Source organism: Drosophila pseudoobscura, chromosome 2 (genome assembly GCF_009870125.1).
Source record: "Drosophila pseudoobscura strain MV-25-SWS-2005 chromosome 2, UCI_Dpse_MV25, whole genome shotgun sequence".
In the NCBI taxonomy this organism is placed as follows: Eukaryota; Metazoa; Arthropoda; class Insecta; order Diptera; family Drosophilidae; genus Drosophila; species Drosophila pseudoobscura.
The window spans coordinates 6740730-6755760 of record NC_046679.1 but is presented as its reverse complement, the minus strand read 5'-3'; the positions used below and the strand labels follow the sequence as shown (position 1 = coordinate 6755760).

At 47.7% G+C, this 15031-nt stretch overlaps 3 protein-coding genes across 4 annotated transcripts in view; 2 read left to right on the top strand and 1 right to left on the bottom strand.

Annotated features, from left to right (window-relative positions):
* Positions 1-165: 165 nt before the first annotated feature.
* Positions 166-3713, top strand: LOC6896971 (importin-4-like). Its single transcript, XM_002137120.3, has 3 exons — positions 166-1769; positions 1828-2896; positions 2954-3713. The coding sequence occupies exons 1-3, from the start codon at positions 295-297 to the stop codon at positions 3608-3610; spliced, it is 3201 nt and encodes a 1066-aa protein (XP_002137156.2). The 5' UTR covers positions 166-294; the 3' UTR covers positions 3611-3713.
* Positions 3714-5916: 2203 nt separating this feature from the next.
* Positions 5917-7716, top strand: Act88F (Actin 88F). Its single transcript, XM_002137119.4, has 3 exons — positions 5917-6074; positions 6392-7332; positions 7397-7716. Exons 2-3 carry the CDS (start codon positions 6408-6410, stop codon positions 7600-7602), a joined length of 1131 nt encoding a protein of 376 aa, XP_002137155.1. The 5' UTR covers positions 5917-6074; positions 6392-6407; the 3' UTR covers positions 7603-7716.
* Positions 7717-8073: 357 nt separating this feature from the next.
* AdamTS-A (ADAM metallopeptidase with thrombospondin type 1 motif A) overlaps positions 8074-15031 on the bottom strand; it is a 33687-nt gene continuing 26729 nt past the window's right edge. For both annotated transcript variants that reach the window (XM_001358097.4, XM_015183041.2), the window contains exons 5-17: positions 14822-14971; positions 14598-14756; positions 13959-14539; positions 13717-13896; positions 13517-13645; positions 11883-12106; positions 11532-11815; positions 11265-11466; positions 11037-11201; positions 10789-10965; positions 10364-10732; positions 9647-10306; positions 8074-9575 (exon numbers count right to left, since the gene is read on the bottom strand). In XM_001358097.4, coding sequence (XP_001358134.3) covers positions 9477-9575; positions 9647-10306; positions 10364-10732; positions 10789-10965; positions 11037-11201; positions 11265-11466; positions 11532-11815; positions 11883-12106; positions 13517-13645; positions 13717-13896; positions 13959-14539; positions 14598-14756; positions 14822-14971 — 3379 coding nt within the window. In that variant the 3' untranslated portion in view covers positions 8074-9476. The remainder of the gene's footprint in view (positions 9576-9646; positions 10307-10363; positions 10733-10788; positions 10966-11036; positions 11202-11264; positions 11467-11531; positions 11816-11882; positions 12107-13516; positions 13646-13716; positions 13897-13958; positions 14540-14597; positions 14757-14821; positions 14972-15031) is intronic.

Here is a 15031-nt window from a genome sequence, read left to right as displayed (position 1 = left end):
TTTGCTTCAACAAAATGTTCGACTTTATGCCACTTATTTGGGAATTCCGCCCAGTGTGCGCTGCTTTAAAAACTTTTTGCCAGTTTTCCTACACATCGGAAATCCTTGAAAGCATTGGGGGTTTATATATATTTTCATCGATAAAAATATAGGTGCTTTGGAAACAAACGTCAGAAGCATATCGAGCATTTGGTCACATTCGAATAGTTTTTTCTAAAAAGTTGGTCGCACCACATTACGAAATTACAATTTATTTTCCGAAAATAAACTAAAATATATAGTTTCAAGTCAAGTATGGAGGCGGCATTGGTGGACATAATTGGCGGTATCATGTGCACAGATACAAGGCGAATCCACGAGTGCACTACAGCTTTGGGCCAGGCGTTTAGGAATCCGCAGACCCTGACAGGGCTCTGCCAGATTCTGGTGTCGCCTCGAGAGGCACCAGTCCGCCAGCTCGCAGTTCTCCTGATGAATAAACGACTCCAGAAACTGCATCACTGGCAGATGGCGGCGCCCGAACAGCAGGAGGAAATAAAGAGTTGCATGCTCCAGGCGTTGATAGGAGAGGAGCAAAAGGGTGTAAGGAATGCGATTGGAAAGCTCATTGGAACTTTGGTGCGTCATGAGGCGGATAAGGAGGACTCGTGGTTGGCTGATTTGCTGGCAATCAGTTTTCGATTCTGCAACATGCCCGATCGAAAGAAGAGTGAGCTTGGGGCATCCATATTCTGTACGCTGGCCGAGGCTGCCCCAGATCATTTTCTCAGCCGCATGCCGGCGGCCTTTGAACTCTTTTCCTGTGTACTGGTGGCAGCCCAGGCCAAAGGAGATATGGCCACAACCACTGTAGCCAATATGATGATGGGAATGTGTTTCCTGGTTCCATTAGTTGACAGCCACACAGAGGAGACGCTGGAAAATACCGTGCCCCTGATGCTTTTTGCCCTGCAGGCATTTGCCCAAAAGGGAGTCGTGTCCGAATTCAGTACCGGCTTTGACATGCTTGATTCCATGGTCGAGAATACCCCAAAATTGCTCAATAAGAATATACAGAACGTCGTTCAGTTCTGCCTGGAGATTTTGAGGAACAAGCAGTTCTATGCTCCCATCCGTATTGAGGTGGTGGACTTTGTTGGACGCGTAGTGAGCGTAAAGAAGCGGACAATCGTCAAACAGAAGCTGCTAGGGCCCATCCTGGTCGCCATCTTCGAGATGATCTGCAGTGTATTCGACAGCGATGAAGAAGAGGATGACTACTTCACGGGAACCTTCAATAGTCCCGGCAGCGCTGCCACCCAAGCCCTCGATAACATGGCTTTCGACCTATCCTCAGAGAAGCTTCTTCGAGCTCTTCTCCCAATTATCGAGCCATCTCTCCAGAGTCCCGATCCACTGCGCCGTCGCGGCGCCTTCATGTGCATAGCCGTCATCTCCGAGGGTTGCTCGGAGTACATCAAACGGAACAATCTGGAAATATTGCTGAGCCTCATCATCCAGAGGGGCGTTATCGATCCGGATCCCCGCGTGCATAACGTGGCCTTCTTTGCCCTGGGACAGTTCACAGAGCATATGCAGCCCGAGATATCCACATTTGCACCGCAGATAATGCCCGTGGTGCTCGATTTCATCCATCAAGTGGTTGTGGAGGCGAAGATGACCCATTCGGTGGAGCCCAACAAGCTAAATCGAATCTTCAATGCTCTGGAAGATTTATGTGATCACCTTGAAGATGAGATTTTACCACATTTGCCGGTGGTGATGGAATGGTAATTTATAGTTTCTATTGCCCATTGTGTTCATATAGTAATCTCAAATTATTCTCAGTCTCTTCGAATGCATGGACCAAGAGAACCACGTGCACATTCGAAAGCTTGCCCTAATCAGCATCTCAACGGTGGCCAGTGTATCGAAGACCAATTTCTCGCGGTACTTAAATCCGATTGTGCATATACTGTCGCACTATCTGGTCTATGAATGCTCCGCGCCGCTCAATGAGCTGCGCATTGTGGCCATAGATACACTGGCTTCAATCGCCAGTTCTGTGGGAAAAGAGAATTTTACTCATCTCACGGATTGTACACTGCAGTTTTCTCTGACAATGCTGGATCAGGGTCCAGATGATCCTGACCTGAGGCGTGCCATCTACTCTTTGCTTTCCGGACTATCGTTCATTTTGACTGATAATATGGATACTGCGTTCCCAAGGTTTGTGGCACGCATGCTTCAGTCGGTGGCATCTACCGAATGTGACAATGAATCCAATAATCATGATGTGGGCGATGGTTCGGATGACTTGCAGGTGGAAAATGACTTTGTCCTTGAGAAGGAGGAGGCCACATTGGCCTTGAGGGATTTTGCTGTGAATTCAAGCAAATCCTTTACGCCCTACCTTACGAAGGCATTCGAAGTGGTGCACAAAAATATTGATCATAACCAGGAAGTCATCCGCAAGGCATCCATCGACGCCCTCTACGCATTTGTGATAGCCCTCGGCTATACGGCTGACATAGACGGCGTGAAGCTTGCATGCACCATCCTTGTGCCACATTTTACTCACCTTATCAAGAAAGACGAGGAGCCGGACATAGTCTGTACAATACTGGAAAACCTCGGCGCTCTATTCAAGGCCGTCAAGAAAGCGGCTTTGCCCTTGGCTCAACTGGCAGAGGCTGTCGTTGAGGGCATCACAGATGTGCTACTCAGTAAAACGGCCTGTCAGTACAGTGAGCACGTGGACGATGGCGAGGGCGATACGGACACCGAGGAGAGCGAGGACGATGAGATGGTTATTGAGAGTGCTGCCAATCTCGTGGTCACGATTAGCTACGCTCTCGACCCGGAGACATACTCAATGTATTTTGGACGACTGTACAAATTATTATTGACCCAACTGGTAAGCGTAAGATTTCGCTGGTGATCCGCAGATCTAAATAACCTTCCGTTTTTGCAGGAAAAGGCTAAGAAAAACGATGATCTAAATCAGCGTACTCTTGTTTACCGCGTCCTGTCCGAGTGCATCCGGCCGCTGGGCATCCGTGTGGTCACCTATTTCGATGACCTCTTGCCCGTGTTCCTAGAAGGCTCAACCGACTGCCAACCCAAGGCGCGTCATTGCTGCTTCTTCGGCCTGGGCGAACTCGTCTATAATGCTGAAGAACATTCTTTTGGCTCGTTTTCAGTGATTTTGCAAGCTCTCTCCGATGCGATCGCCAGGGAGACTGATGCCTTTGCAGTGGATAATATCTGCGGGGCTCTGGCACGCCTGATTATAACCAATTGCAATATTATGCCTCTAGGTTTCGTGCTGCCAGTTTTTATGCACAATCTGCCCCTCCGCCAGGACCCCGAAGATTATGACATAGTGCTCATGGCTTTCCGCGTCCTCTACATGAATGCGCGTCCTAGTGTTGTCGATTACATTGGCCAGATGGTGGCCGTCACCCTTAATGCGCTCGTGAATGGGAAACTAAGCGATAGCGAATCCACTGCCAGTGCTGTTTCCTTCGTGAAGGAACTAAAGGACGATTATCCGCACCATTTTAACAACGTGGCCAGCACGTGTAACAGTGCGGAGGCATTTGAAATTGTTCAGAATCTACTCAATTAGGCTGAAGCCAAATTTGTCATATATGTGTAGCTGTTCGTATATAATTCTCTAATTAATTGTTACATGTTTCTAAATTTATAATTCTCATTAAATACTAGTAGAAGATATTATATTTTCACAGTTTCCTGTGTCGTGTCCCACCGTGCGTTCAGTGACTCTGTGGCGAGAGCTGCGTGATAATCCTGAACTAAGAAATCCCGCTAGCCTGCGCGGAACGTTAGTTAATCGCTAATGCTAATGTTAAATGTCTATCTTAATTCGATGCTAAAGAATTAACGGAAATTCAAAGATTGTTGTCGATGGCCAGGTGGATGGATGACGATTTTTTTTAAGGTTCGGATCTTGCAAGCGGAGCGCTTCTGCCTTTCGGTCTGTCTCGAGTACGAATTGGCACATCTACATACATTGTATATACTGAATGGACAGTGGTCCAACCCAATTGAACAAACAGCAAATATATATGCAAATGCGCAAAAGCAGTAAAATAATTTAGATAACCAGGTATAGCTTAGAGGTATAGATTCTTTGAAATTCTTGAATTGATGCCAAAATATCGGCTGTCTGACCAATGTGCAGTGGGCTGAATTGAATTTACATTTTACATTCTACACTGGCGCCCTCAACTTTAGTTCACATATCCAACAATCAGCGGCACTGTGCTAATGTCATGTAAGGAACATGTAACATACATGTCGAATGCGTGGAAACAATTAAATCTCCATTTTGTTCGCATTTTGGATCAACCTGATTCTGAAACTAATCAATCTTATGATACGCCTTTTTCCGAACTAGATCAAAAAAGTTTTAAGTCTCCGATCAAACATTAACTAGATCAATCCATAAACTACCTTCGTGTAAATTAAGTTTAAGGAGAGACATGACACTTGCGGGAAAGAAGGCCTGCTATACCCAGAATATAACTGCAGGACGCCAGGCTGGATAAGGGCATATATGTAGATGTCTGCATCAATCGCAATTTTCCATCCAACAAGCTGCCCCAAGGACTGACGTGTATTCTTATCGGCCACGCGTGCAATTGGCGATTCCCAGGCTTAGAAGCAGGCCCAAGGTGCAGACCAAAAAGACCTCAACTTTAATATGAGTTCGATCATAATTCGACGCTTCAGACCATCAAATACATATCTACTGATATTCATGGTCATTGGTACTTATGGATTTTGGATTTCTGTGCAAGCTTCTGGACAAATATGCCATACCCTTGCCAAGAGTATCATGCCTCTTTGATGCACATGAACACTTTGAGGTTCGACACCCGAAGGCAAGTCAATTTCTAAAAAGAATTCCACTTATTCACTTCCGAACTATTGGCAAATATTTATAGACGTGCGAAGTATAAATAGCAACTAGCAAAGCTCTAAAAAAATCCAAATAGAAAAGAAGAAAAAAAAAAGAAATAAATGTACTTAAAAGGATAAATACACATCGATTGGGGAAAACAAAAATAATGAGAGAAAATGCATCGGTGTCGGCGCGGACTGTGGTTAATTGCTCTGATAAATGGACGGCACGGTAATTTCGCAACTTCGGGACTGCGGCGACGACATGGATGCCATGCCGCTTCCTCGAGCACCGCGCTCGGAGATCTCGATCTCGATCAACCTTGATGTTGATTAATAGGTGCCGCTCTGCTTGGCGCATCTATTTTGGTGCCGTCTCTCACTGCCTGCCAGTGTCCCGTCCCGTTGTCCCTGTGCATGTGCATCTCATCTCTATCGGTTAGCTCAGGGTCCACGTACCATGGCATGGCATGCCAATTGTCTTGCGTCGGTCCTTCTAGGGTTCGTTTCTATTTTCTGAACTCTCTGCGATGCGAGTGAGTCGTCGGCCACCGCAGTGGACAAGGAAGTGGTGGGGCCGGGGCCCGCATTACCCACTACTGAAGCATATTGATTGGCCAATTCTTGTCACGCACATTTGTTTATCATTCGTATAAGTGTGTGTGTGTGTGTGTGTGTGTGTGTGTGTGTGTGTGTCTTTCTCTTATCTAACTCTGGCTCTCTCTCTACATCTCCCCTACGATGGGTATTTTGGGTTGTTGAAAGGGTTAAACGTTACACTTCCCTCAGTATCCTTAAGAAATAGCCCTACTTGATGGACTATCCAGCATTAACTTCGACTGTAGAATGCATCAACATCAACTACCTAATCGAAGGGGCCTCGTGTGTCGCATGCACCCCAAGATCTCGAACTTCTCTCATGCTGTGACCAGAACAAAGAAAACGGCTTATATGGATCGATTCGAGATGATTGCCTCGCACTAGTTTCGCGCATCTCTTTCTCTGAGTACTGCCCTGCCAGCTAGCCAAAATCTCTTCGAGCGAGAGCCCCCAATATAAAGGCACTACAGACCGCACGGCGTGCCATTTGTTGTTGAGTCTAGCCGTCAACAAGAATCGTCAACGTGCGAATTAATTCTAATTACATCCTTTCCTTCGCCTAAAAGGTGTGTGAGTTTTATCGCTGGGAGGCTGACAGAATCAAGGATACAGAATCACACAGAACCGATACATTCCAGGATTATTTCTTAACATTTAAGTGGTGCCAAAGAAGCACAGAATCCATCGTCTTCTAAAGGGCATGATCTATTTATAAAGTGAAGATTAATCGGATTGACGAAAAAAAGCAAAAAAAGATCAGCATTCGCGAAAATTCCAATCAGTTTGATTTTGTCAATTTGGGTTCTATGAACTTTTCGTAAAGGACACTTTTAGCTCGATAAGTACGAACAAATTGACAGTGCGATTGCATTTTTGTTTCCAGATAATCAACTGCCAAGATGTGTGACGATGATGCGGGTGCATTAGTTATCGACAACGGATCGGGCATGTGCAAAGCCGGCTTTGCTGGTGATGACGCCCCACGTGCTGTCTTCCCATCGATTGTGGGTCGCCCACGCCACCAGGGTGTGATGGTGGGTATGGGTCAGAAGGATTCGTACGTCGGTGATGAGGCTCAGAGCAAGCGTGGTATCCTCACTCTGAAATATCCCATTGAGCACGGCATCATCACCAACTGGGATGACATGGAGAAGATCTGGCATCATACCTTCTACAATGAGTTGCGTGTGGCCCCCGAGGAGCATCCAGTATTATTGACAGAGGCCCCCCTTAATCCCAAGGCCAATCGCGAGAAGATGACTCAGATCATGTTTGAGACCTTCAACTCCCCGGCCATGTATGTTGCCATCCAGGCCGTGCTGTCCCTGTACGCCTCCGGTCGTACCACTGGTATTGTGCTGGACTCTGGTGACGGTGTCTCCCACACCGTGCCCATCTATGAGGGCTTCGCCCTGCCCCATGCCATCCTCCGTCTGGATCTGGCCGGTCGCGATTTGACCGACTACCTGATGAAGATCCTCACCGAGCGCGGCTACTCGTTCACCACCACTGCCGAGCGGGAGATCGTGCGCGACATCAAGGAGAAGCTGTGCTACGTTGCCCTGGACTTCGAGCAGGAGATGGCCACCGCTGCCGCCTCCACCTCCTTGGAGAAGTCATACGAGTTGCCCGACGGACAGGTCATCACCATTGGCAACGAGCGTTTCCGCTGCCCCGAGGCCCTGTTCCAGCCCTCCTTCCTGGGAATGGAGTCGTGCGGTATTCACGAGACCGTCTACAACTCGATCATGAAGTGCGATGTGGACATCCGTAAGGATCTGTATGCCAACTCTGTGCTGTCCGGCGGTACCACCATGTATCCAGGTAAGCCCTGCTCATCCGTTGTCGTTGCCCTTCCTTGATGCTTATTTGTGCCGTTTGCCCCCAGGTATTGCTGATCGTATGCAAAAGGAGATCACTGCCCTGGCCCCATCGACCATCAAGATCAAGATCATTGCGCCACCTGAGAGAAAGTACTCCGTATGGATCGGTGGCTCCATCCTGGCCTCTCTCTCCACTTTCCAGCAGATGTGGATCTCGAAACAGGAGTACGATGAGTCCGGCCCCGGCATTGTCCACCGCAAATGCTTTTAAATCTTTCCCACGTGGCGAAAGACTTCCAAAGGCAACAAAAACCAACAGCAATACCCTCAACGTCAGCGGGCCGCCCCTGAACACCGTCGGCTCGCCCAGTGATACACAAGAGCAGCGATACCATCGCACAATTATCATCCATTTCAAATTTACAACAGCACAAAGGCCACCGCCTGTTGCCAGAGCACATCCTTCACTGAAATTCACTCAGCAACAGAACCGGGGATTTTTATTATGAAGAACAACTTTTGGTAGAGTAGAAATCGTCGGTGTATGTAGCGTCTAAGAACATGAGACAACATCTACAATCAAATGTATATCAATGAGCTTTCAGCCCCTAGTCAGTGTAATGAAAGCCAATTATATATCTTCCATTAAAAATATGAAATACATACTTTAAATAAATGATAAACTTTTCTATTACCATCTGGTGTACGAGTACTTCCCCACAAATGAAGGCGCAAGAGCAGATTGGTTGGTAAACAGCTTTTAAATTCCTTTAATTCACATTAAATATTTTGTTAAAAGACGTTCTTGTATAACTAATAACTTAGAATGTAATACGAAAAGTATCAAAACATACAGCGAGGATACTTAGTACCGGGACTTAGGCCATAGGGATATGATGAATTCAACATTAACAAGTAAGAATGATATGGTCGAGGTTATCCGACTATGCGATACCCGTTACTCAGATTGTTTTTCTGTGTCACAGCTGTGCAAGTGATTTAGTTTCAATTTGAAAAATATGAATCACTATCACAAGAGAGAAGCAGAATCAAAAGGCGAACTTGTATCTAGATACTTGAGCATCACATATCAATGCTTGATCATCGAATGGTATATCTCAGACGGACTGACAATTAAGTATGTGCTTAGATCGATCCTTCTTATGTATACTTTTTTGGACCTGTAAATGCCTGTTTCTTACACACTCGTATATTCCCTTTCACTCCACGAGCACCGGGTATAAGATATAAGGTTTGGCAGTGACTGTTATTTATTTGAAACTGTTTTTTCGTTCCTTCAGCAGTGTGTTAGTTAGATGAATAGTTTTGGCTTGTGCGGTTGGCTTGCATTGGATTGGGTTGGGTGTTTCTCCTATATAATATGAGTATTTCGTTTTAGTTACCATTCGTAAGCACCTAGTACATTAATATCTCTATATCTCTACGTGGGTTTCTTAACTAATTAATTGCGTAGCTTAACAAATACAATTATTGTACAGACCAGCATTGCAACATTGTAAGCATAAATAAGCGTTAAATATACTATCTATTGGTTATTGTCCAACATATGGATTGTATTTTGGTCAACTCAATCTTAACGAATAAATTATACGCTCATATCCCCAGGTAAGTATGTACACACCTTATTGCTTTAAATGGCCATAATGTCTACGATCTAATTTCGGGCAAAGTAATATTATATGTACACGTGCTCCCAAATTGTTAATATTGCAGTTTTTGCTTTGTTCGGTCTCCGCTGACACGACCCGATTCCTTATGATGATAAATCTTATCTAATATTCGAGAATACTTTAAACGATCGTCAGTGGGTGGTGCTGCGGCTGGCAGCGGCTAGTCCTCGTTTGAAACGGGAGGTCCATCGTTGTAGGTGGCTGGTAATGCTTGGCTAGGGTTAACCCTCGGACATTTCCGCAGCAGGAGCTACTCGTTTGGAATGGGAGGGCATTGCTCTGAGGTTAACCTTCGTGGTCCTTCCCGGGACGTAGACCCGATTACCGGGGGAAGGAATAACAATTTACCACGTACTTTTGGACCTCGGCCAGACCTGGTTGGTTTCGGACCTTTAAAACTGGTTAATACTTTCAAATGTAAATTTGTAAATTCAGTGCATTTGTCCCACACACGTCATAACACGTCGAGGTAAAGTCCCGCCTCGGGTGAAATGAAACAGCCTCCGCAATAGCCCCCACAGAATGCTCTTCGCGTCAGCTTCGCGGTGTCAAACTGTAGGGAAAGATCGTCGTTAGAGATCGGAACGGCATTGATCAGTTTCTGTGGCTGAGACTAGTACTTACACCACTGCTACGCTTCATGACCACCCTGTTGCCATGTGTGTTCCAAACGGTGCCGGGGCGCATGGCAAAGCCCGTACGCTCCAGGTTTATGGAGAAATCCCCCTGCGGACATTGCATGTTGCGGTTGTAGCAGTCGCCCGCCGACCCGAGCTTCTGGCGTTGACCTCGCGACTCGGCGAACTCGAAATCATTATCGATGATCCGCAGATCGGTGATGTTCAGGCGCAGCTTGCTGAAGTGCGTGCGCCCAGAGTTCTGGTCATTGTAGTACTCGTGCTCCCGGGACGCCGGCGGACAGCTATTCATCAGCTTGGTCTTGTATTCGTAGTAAATGGAATAGTTCTCCTGCGGCTCCACGCTTATGTATTCGCGCGGCGTCAGACTGTTCATGTGGTGGCAGTAGATGCGCACCTGCTGCAGCCGCACCATCAGCATGTACTCGCCATCCTTGTAGATGCCATGCATGCGCTGCAGATCCTTGCAGCTCTGCGGTCGGCGGGCACTCGTCATGCTGCTGCTGCTGCTGACACTGCGCCTCCTGCAGCTGGCCGGGGGCAGGCACTTGTGCTTCTGCGGCTTCGATCTGGTGGGACAGGCTATGCGACCCATTCGAGAGTCGAAGCAGAACACTCTTCGCGTCTCGTAGCCATCGCAGTTGCACTGCGAAAAGAGAATTCAACGTAGTACCTGTTTGTCTTACACTCTTTCGGGACTTACCTCCGAGATGACCTTCGATTGCCGACGCACACAGTTGTTGCAGATGCGCCGCTTGGTTGGACGCTTTTTGGCCGCGCAATGGCCCTCCTCTATGCTGTCGCCCTGCCAGGATTCACAGCGAACGTAGCGCGTTTGGTACTCCTCGGAGCAGTCCGCCGGGCAAGGCGTCCAGTTCGAGGTAATCCACTTGCAGTTGATCTTGCACGTCTTCGTGGTTGTGCGGAGCGTTGGCCTCCGAACCTTTCGGGCTAGACAGTACGAGTCATTGATGTACACCTTGCGCTTGGGCGAGCCCGGCACTTCGGGCTTGTACACACGTGTACAGCGCTGGAGCTTCCTCTTCTGCCCCTCGCCACACTGCACAGAACACTGCGAAGGAGGTACAATCAGTTTCACAATGAGACTTATCCATCAGCAGGACTCACCTCACTCCACTCGCTGGTGTATTTGATCTGGCAGCAGTTGCGCACCTCCTTGGGCTTCCTGTTTCGGTCGCAACCGATCCCGTAGGGATGCGAGCAGCTCACGGAGCGGCTCTTCTTGCACCAATCATTGCAGTCGCCCCAGTCTCCAGTCACCCAATTGTTCAGCGAAACTGCATTCTGTATTTGGGTTGGGTGTATTGGCATTAGCATAGGTATCGAACGGATGGAGAGTGGCTGATATCACTTACCGGCGATTCTGTATAGACAGGACAGGGCTCGGTGTTGCAGAAATGGATGAGCTCATTATACTGGTGCTTGGTGCGGGGACTGCACAGATCGTCGCTGACGTGGGCATTGTGCAGATAACACCGCACTTCGCGCTTCTGGGTGCCTGTGCCACACGACTTGGAGCACTGTGCCGCCAGGAATGAGAGACAGTCAGATGAAGAATTTCAGAGATGCCAAGGACTACTCACCGCTGTCAATTCCGAATACTTCCAGCATCCCTCGCGGCACTTCTCATGGTGTACCACCTCGAACTTGAGCTTACAGTAAGACATGTCCACGATATTTGATCGCTGAATATCCGGGAATGTCTGTATGCAGTTGAAGTTCTTCTCGCGCGTTCCCAACTCCCCGCAGGACGCCGAACACTCTGAGATGCTCGTGACATTGAGACTAGAAGTGCAGGGAAATCAATGAGATGAAATCCATACAGATTTTCGGATATTCTGACAACTCACGTTAGACGACAATCCATGTTGCAGCTGAGATCCTCGGCCATGGGTCGGGCTGTGGCATCGCAGAACTGCGGCGCCACCTTGAGTCCCTTTGTGGTGCTAACGCAGGCTGGCTGACGATACATTCTGCCCTGGCAGAGCGAGTCGCAGGTGCTCCACGCCTGCATTTCCCAACGATAGATCTCGACCTCCGTCGCCTCAGCGGTCATCGGCTTGTCAATGGTGTAAGAGTACGAAATCAGTACTGTGTCGTGTTTTTTGGCCGGACTCAGGTCAATAGAGATGATCTGGCACCCAAAGATAGGAAGTTATTAATACGCGACGACACTTAACGAAGCCTCAAGCCTATTTTACCTCAACTACTAGATCACGAGACAGCTTCCATGAGTAGGTCGTGTTCACACGCTCCATTGGGCTGTTGGAGCCGTTGTACTCTATAGTAACACCGGCATAAACAAATTTCAACGAATATGTCTTGACCACGTCTCTGTTTAGAATTGGCGCTCGCTTGTCATCGCTCAGGACTATGTAGTTTTGCTCCGGGTAGCCAGGCTGTGTGATGACGATATTTGACGCACCTGGAAATGTCCAAAAACAATAAAACCAACAGTGTTATTAGTGTACAGTGTATTATCGGAACTATGGACAAAATATATATTCAATCCATGAACCTATTTGTAATGTTACACAATGCATTTCTGGGATGGTCCGTACGGTTTTGCCGTTCCGAAAATTTCCTAGTTATTCCACTATTCACCTGAAATATATCTAAACCGCACCCTACTATCGAAGTTTCGCCGATGATTTTTAAATGCACTGTTCCTTGCAGATGTGCTGTGTGGGAAAAGGCTATCATTAACATATGTACATTTGACACCATTGCAATGGCATTTGAGCCTTAACCCTTTTAACCCAACCTCAAATTCGACTCGGAAATAATTGGTCATAGCAACAACACTTTTTGCTTTCGTGAAAACGTCTAACGCATAACAGCACAGACTGTGCTCGTAACATACGCGTAATAGAACATCTGGGTTAAGACAGCTGTTTCCCGGCACATATAATTCAAAACGTAGTGGTGGACGGTGGCAGTGGGCATCGATGTTTCACATCTGAAAAAATCCCACCGTTTCTTGTAATGTATAAATATTTTTTTTATCTGAACCTCATTTTGGCTCGGAATAATTGGTTACGGCAACAACACTTTTTGTTTTCGTGAAAACAGTTGACGCACTTCGATTTGGTTATCGGAACGTTGGAAAAAAAATGCATTTCTGCACATAACAGTACGGACTGTATTTTCATAGAATACATTTCTATAGAAACATAGAAAAACCTCTTAAACACTAATGTGGAAGCAAGTAAGTGTTGCCGGCCGTCAGTGTTGCAAAGTCTTTGAAATCGATCTGAAGAAAATATCAAGTTAGGTTATGTTAACCTAGCCTAAGCTGAAGTGCATTCAATTAAAAGTTTTAAACACGTGCTGTGCCGTGCTGTGCTGTGTCATTGATTGTATTTAAGAGATTGCCAGTGGCGCCAGCAAGTGATAAGGACTGCGATTTCCATAGATAGGCTGTAATTAATGTGCGATGACCTGGTGCAGTCTGGTCTGGCCATTTCCGTAATGGTGCAAATCTACTCAGTAATCAGTGCGTACGTGAGGGTCTTGGGGGCAATCACCTGGCGCCGATGCAACAGCCACCACCAGCCGATCAGCAGCACAAACACCCCATTCAGAAAGCACTATCAACGGTCATTGGATTGGGGAGCAGCGACAAGTCACGGGCCTCCACAAATATGGCGATGGCACATACGGACGTACATGTGTATGGGTACGTAAATGATTTGCACATTAAGGCCAAAAGGCATGAACATTTACCATTAGCATTTACTTATGAAATTAGCCAAAACATTAATTATATATGTTTCCCTTTTTTTTGGTGCTGCGCTGCTGACAACAGCGGATGCAAATTATTGGGGGTACACACCTTTTGGTATTGTCGTCACATAGTAGAGGGTCTTGGTGGGGTCTTTCAGTTTCAGGAGATCGGAGACGTACAGATTTCCGGTTACTTCCTCGCATGTGTCGCTTTGCCCCTCGCAAACGCCGCATTTGTCTAAATGTAGAAAAGTTTATAGAGACGGTGTATTTCTGAGTAATTGAGGAACTCATGAGACGCGCACATACCCAGCTTGGCAATCGAGTTTAGCTCATTGTCGCATCCCGCCGGCCTGCAGATGCCGTTGACGCACTTGTCGAAGCTGTCCACGGTGCAGGTGGTGCCATCCGCCACTTTGCTTTTCAGTTTGAAATACGTAATACTATTATCCACGCGGCAGAACAGTTTGCACTGCTTGGACGGTTCTCCTGTGAAGAAAACTCAGTAAAGACGTGCCCCAAAATGGATGTATCCAGGGCGCGGTACTTACTCTCGTATTTGGGTATCCACTTTGAGGCTGGGCTGATGCCCTGAATGTTGAAGTTTCTTCCGTTCATATCGTAGCACTGCTGCTCGCGGGGATCGGGCGTGCCCAGAGGGCATTCGTGTGTGTTGCACGAGCGGTATTTCTTGCGGCTTCCAACACAGTACTTGCCGCCGTGGTCGGGCACCGGGTCGTTGCAGTCACGATGCGACTCCTGAACACCACCGCCGCAGGTGAGGCTGCAGGGCGTGAACACTGTCCAAGGCCCCCATCCGCCGTTCACCTTGCGCAGCTGGCCCCCCTTCCGGGGCACGCACTTGCCCTTTTGGCACCAGTGTCGGTTTTGGTTGCACGGCGTGCCATCGGCCCAGGGCAGGTTGCTGGAACGGCACTGGTCGTGGGGATTCGTGTGGGTCCGGTTGCACCACAGCCGCTGGCACTCCTCCTCCATGGAGCAATGGGTGCTCTGGTTGCCGTAAATCAGCTCGCACTGGTTGTCCAGCGAGTAGATCTCGCCCGGCAGCCTCTTCGTCTCGTTGGGTATGTACGAGGAGGGTGTGTTCTCCAGACAGGACTTGTCCGTCTTTCTGCAGAAGATTAATGGCAGGTATTAATCAGCACTCTTCCCCCCTTCGATCCACTTACTCTAGGAACTCGGACACAAAATGCTGCGAGCACTTGGACCAAGACCACGGATGCATATGGATGCCCATAACGCTGGACATGATGTGCATTTCCTTGTTGCTGCCCGATTTCGTATTGTACGGCTGGCATTGCTTGTCATCGTCGTGGGGCATATTCAGGCTATATATATGGGAATGATTAATCAAAGAGAATCTTGGGAAAAGAAAACTGCAGCGACTACTTACATGTGACCCAGCTCGTGGGCCATGGTAAAGGCAGCGGGCAGGCCAGTGTCTTGGACAATGGAGCAGGATCTGGGATTGCAAACGGTCCCCAGCTCGGCCAGACCCAGCATGTGGCAGCTCTTTCCGGGAATTCCCCCGCAGATCGGCTCACTGGAAGATCGAAGGATCGATTATCTCTAGATGCTGATCAGCGCCAGCTCATCCTCCGAC